Genomic DNA, 4,669 nt, shown 5'->3' with positions numbered 1-4,669 from the left:
AACTGCAGACAATACCATTTACTGGGTTCCTGCAAGGATTTGATCACAGGGAAAATGTACACAGAGATTGACAAAACTGTCACGGGAATAAGAAACACAAGGAAAGATTGGAGATTGGAAACACGAGGCTTATTTTCTTTGGAACAGGGGAGGTTGAGGAGATATTTAATTGAGATGGACAAAGTGATAGGCAGTTGAAAGAGAGTGGACCTATCTCCTTTGGCAGAGAAATCATGAACCATGGAGTAGAAATTTAAACTCATTGACAGAAGGATGGGGGACAGTTGAGGGAAAGTAGGGATCTGGAACTCTCATCCTAAAGGTGTGATGGAGCCAGTAATCCTAATTGCTTTCAAAACCAAACATTGAATCTACATTCGAAGTGTTGTCATGTACAGAGCTGCTACTGGAAAGTGGATCGATTTGGATAGATCCTTCTCAGTTTACACAGACATGATGTACAGAATGGTCTCTATCTGCATTGTAAATGGTCTTTGTTTCTATGCTTCTGTTTCATTCCGCAATGAAATTGTATTCAAACCACAATGAGCGGTCAGACTGATCACAGCATGTTGGAGGTTTATTGCCCCCACTGCAATCCATACTGAATAAAACACAGTCATTTAATGGAACATTCATACCAGTAAGACAGCAAACGAGGTCAAGTGGTTGCACTTGCAGCTGATGTTATGAGGTTGAATTTCTGTCGTACAACCAGACTCACTCCAAGTGCCAAGACTTGTGCTCCCTGCAACGAAAAGTTGGAAAATCAGGCGCCAACATTTCCTCCTCAATCCGAGAATTTAAAAAAGTTTTTTTATTCATCAAATGTTAACTCACCCTTTTTGAAATCCCAAAAGACACATTTTGCACTTGTCTTAGTCTAAAATGAAATTGATGAACATGATAAAGGACATGCATTTACTGAAATAATTTATTTGGTCCGTTGCATCACCAAGAATGAATGACTTTTTTCCTTACCGGTAAGGTTGTATTCTGAAAGACAATAATCACTGGGTCTTGGAGATTTTCAATGGTGACATTCACCACTTCTATTCCACTCACGAGATTGTTTAATACGGTGCTGTTATTTTCACTCTGAAGACACAAAACAGCAACAGTCATGTATACTGACAGTTAAGGACTGCGTAGTTTTTTAAGATAGGAATTCGCATTTCTTTTACAGGATGAAATTTGATTAAATTCATGTTGACAAACCTCTTCGCAGACATTTGGTCTTATTGGTATTACAGGAAGTGAAGCAGAAGAAGAAGCATTTCTGAATGGAATGTGTGTGCAGCCGGCATGAAATTGCCCACCCAAACAAGACACAGGCAGCGTAGTTTGGCATAAACATATTTGGATTCATTTGTAGGAATGTCCCCACCAACATTCCAAAAGGCTGATTAAAACGGTGTCCTCATGTCTTCCTTTCACCTTTCAACACCTTGTTTCTGATCCAACTTTTCAACTAAGAATCTCTTCCTGCAGTCAGAGACTATTTTATCTGAGGTGCTGAACACCGGTCGCAGAAAAGTTCATGTAGTGTGGATGGAAGTAATCTCCTGTTCTTCATACAGGAAAGGAATTACTTAGTTTGCTGCTGCCGGTGTTCCATTTTACCTGACGTCACGTTAAAACTGGAAATGGTTTTGCAATCCCATGGCTTTTCCAATGTTTGCAGCACCTTCACTTTCCCTTACTACAGGAGTCACAATTTCAGCCAGTTTCAAAGCTAGTTAAAACCGTTTCATGCCATACTGCCCAATCCTTTTGCAAGAACAGAACATTCTCAGTATAAGAGCGATTGGGAGAATTGGTGAATATGAACTGGCCAGAGTAGAAAAATGACTAAATGAAAATGGAGTATATAAGGAGGATTAATGTTTGAAAGGTCAATGATGCAAAAGATGAAATAGACTAAAATTGAAAGCATTGTTCCTGTTGTTTGCTTTGTTCTCTGTTTATTTGTTAGACACTGGTATTCTGGCAGAAACACCAAGGTAATGATGGATTTATATATTGAGTACTTTGTGTCTGTTTTCACAGACGAGGAAGAGGACAAAATACCAGTGAGAAACATAAGAACGAGGAGCAGGAGGAGGCATTTCAGCCCTTCAAACCTACTTTGCCATTCAAACAATCGTGGCTGATTCAATCTCGGCCTCAACTCCATTTTCCTGCTGGCTCCCCATAACTCTCTAACTCAGTATTCATTCAAAATCCGTTTCTCTCCTCCTCAAATTTATTCAGGCTACCACATCGACTGCACTCTAGAATATTGAATTCCAGAGACTCGTGACACTTTGAGAGAACAATGGATGAATGAACATGTTGAAGTCCCAGTCAAGAATAAAAACAATTGGATATTAGATATAAACAATTGGGATCAAACAAATCTCTTGAAGTGAACAAAGAGGGTTGGGGCATTTTTAAGAGGGAAATCAGGAGGTCACACAGGGGATATGAGATAGCCTTGGCAGATAACGTGAAGGATAATCAAAGAGATTCTACAAGTACATTAACATCAAAAGAGCAACTAGAGAGAGAATAGAGTCCCTTTGAAGATCAATGAGGTCATCGCTGTGTTGAACCTCAGGAGATGGAAGAGATATGAAATGAATATTTTGCGTCAGTTTCTTTCTTCACTGTGAAGAAAAAGATTTTGTTTGGGTTTGTAGGGGGAGGTTGGGGGGGTGGTCTAAAAAATATTGATGTTTCGAAAACAGTCCACATTGCAGAAAGGAAGTGCTGGAGTTTCTGAGAAAACATAGAGGGTAATAAATCACCAGGACCTGATCAAGTGTGTACAGGACATTGTGGGAATTTGGGGACAAATTGTGGGTCCCCTTTCAGAAATATTTGTATCATCTGTAACCACAGGTGAGGTGCCAGAGGACTGGAGGGAGGTTGACGTTGTGCCTTTATTTCAGAAAATTGGTCAGGGAATTGAATTCAAGAGTCAGGATGTCACGCTGCAGCTATGTAAGACTTTGGTTAGGCCACACTTGGTGTATTCCTTTCAATTCTGGTCACCGCATTACAGGAAGGATGTGGAGTCTTTGGAGAGGGTGCAGAAGAGGCGACCAGGATGCTGCCAGGATTAGAGGGTACGAACTACAGGGAGAGGGTAGAAGAACTCGAGTTGTTCTCTCAGTAAAGTGGTGGCTAAGGGGAGACTTGATAGAAATCTATAAAATTATGAGATGCATAGATAGGGTTGACGGTCAGAATCTTTATCCCAGAGTTGAACTGTCTAAAACTAGGGGGGCATGCATTTAAGGCGAAAGGGGTAAAGTTCAAAGGAGATGTGAGGGGCAGGTTTTTTCATGCAGAGAGTGATAGGAGTCTGGAACATGCTGCCAGGGGTGGTGGAGGCAGATATGATAGGGGCATTTGAGGGACTTTTAGATAAGCACATGAATATGCAGGGAATGAGGGGATACGGGCCCAAGGGCAGGCAGAATCGATTAGTTCAGTATGGCACCATGGTCCATACAACATTGTGGGCCGAAGGGCCCATTTCTGTGCTGTACAGTTCAATGTCCTATGTTCTGAAAGCCTGGGAACTATTGACCTGTGTGCCTGACGTTGATGGTGGGTAAGTTATTGGAAATGATTCTGAAAGATAGGATTTCAATGCATTTGAAGGGGCAAGGACTGATTAGAGATAGTCAGCATGGTTTTGCTCAAAGGAGATCATGTATCACAAACTTGATTGAGTTTTTTGAGGAAGTAACCAAAATGATTGGGGGCAGAGTGGTGGTTGCTGTCTTCATGGACTTTGTGAAAACGTGTCAAAGGCTTTCCTACTCTAGGCTAGTAAGTAATGGTAACTTACTTGGAATTCAGGGTGAGTTTACCAATTGGATACAAAATTGGCTTGAGATTAGGAGAAAGAGGGTAATGGTGGAGGGTTGTTTTTTGGGCTGCAGACCTGTGGTTAGTATGGATTGGTGTTCGGTCTACTTTTGTTTGTCATTTTTGGAAGTTATGACACCAAAATTGTTGGTATCGTGGACAGTGAAGAACGTTAACTAAGAGCAGCACCAATGAGCATAAACCCACTGTCCTTTCTTGGATTCCACTTTGTGGCAAAGAACAACATTTCAAGTTGTTAATTTTATAAATGTGGCAATTACTTGATGTAATATTACCCGACTGTTATTTATCAAATGTATCAACTTGCATTATATTTCAATTATGATTCTGGCTACTTTACCTGGAAAAGTTTTGTATTTCCGTAGATAACAAAAATGATTCTAGATATAAGAGCATTTGTCTGTTCCTTAAATTTGTCCAGAAGAGTTGGAGGCAATTCAATTTCAACATTTAGGACCAAGCTTGAGATATTTTTCTGCTGGATCTGTTTGAGTTAAACAAAGTAAATAAGTTGTTTGTTATAATCGCAGCTGATGATATACTGGACTAGTCAGATTCCAGAGTGAAACCGAGCTCGATTGGCCATAAATTTTATTTTACAAATTATTGGTACCACGGTGATCAGTCACTGAACACATACATAACAGCTTTCTTATGCGAAGTTTAGAATACAAAAGAAACCAGAAATAAAAACATTATACAAATCAGACATTTTGGGAGTATTCCACTGTAAATAGCAAAAAGCAACATTAACACTCTTCCACAACAGTATCTTTCACATACACTT

General features: G+C 40.0%; 1 protein-coding gene across 1 annotated transcript; it reads right to left on the bottom strand.

The window, feature by feature from the left end:
- Window positions 1-641: 641 nt before the first annotated feature.
- LOC109930931 (adhesion G-protein coupled receptor G1-like) lies at window positions 642-4,366 on the bottom strand (the record flags this gene model as incomplete). Its single annotated transcript, XM_048594365.1, has 4 exons — window positions 642-748; window positions 841-883; window positions 982-1,098; window positions 4,223-4,366. Coding segments are annotated over 4 exons (411 nt in total), but the record flags the coding sequence as incomplete, so codon positions are not given.
- Between the last annotated feature and the right edge of the window lie 303 nt (window positions 4,367-4,669).

This window comes from Rhincodon typus, unplaced genomic scaffold (assembly GCF_021869965.1).
Source record: "Rhincodon typus isolate 14 unplaced genomic scaffold, sRhiTyp1.1 hic_rhity00008615, whole genome shotgun sequence".
Lineage (NCBI taxonomy): Eukaryota > Metazoa > Chordata > Chondrichthyes > Orectolobiformes > Rhincodontidae > Rhincodon > Rhincodon typus.
This window is presented reverse-complemented; position numbering and strand designations above follow the sequence as displayed.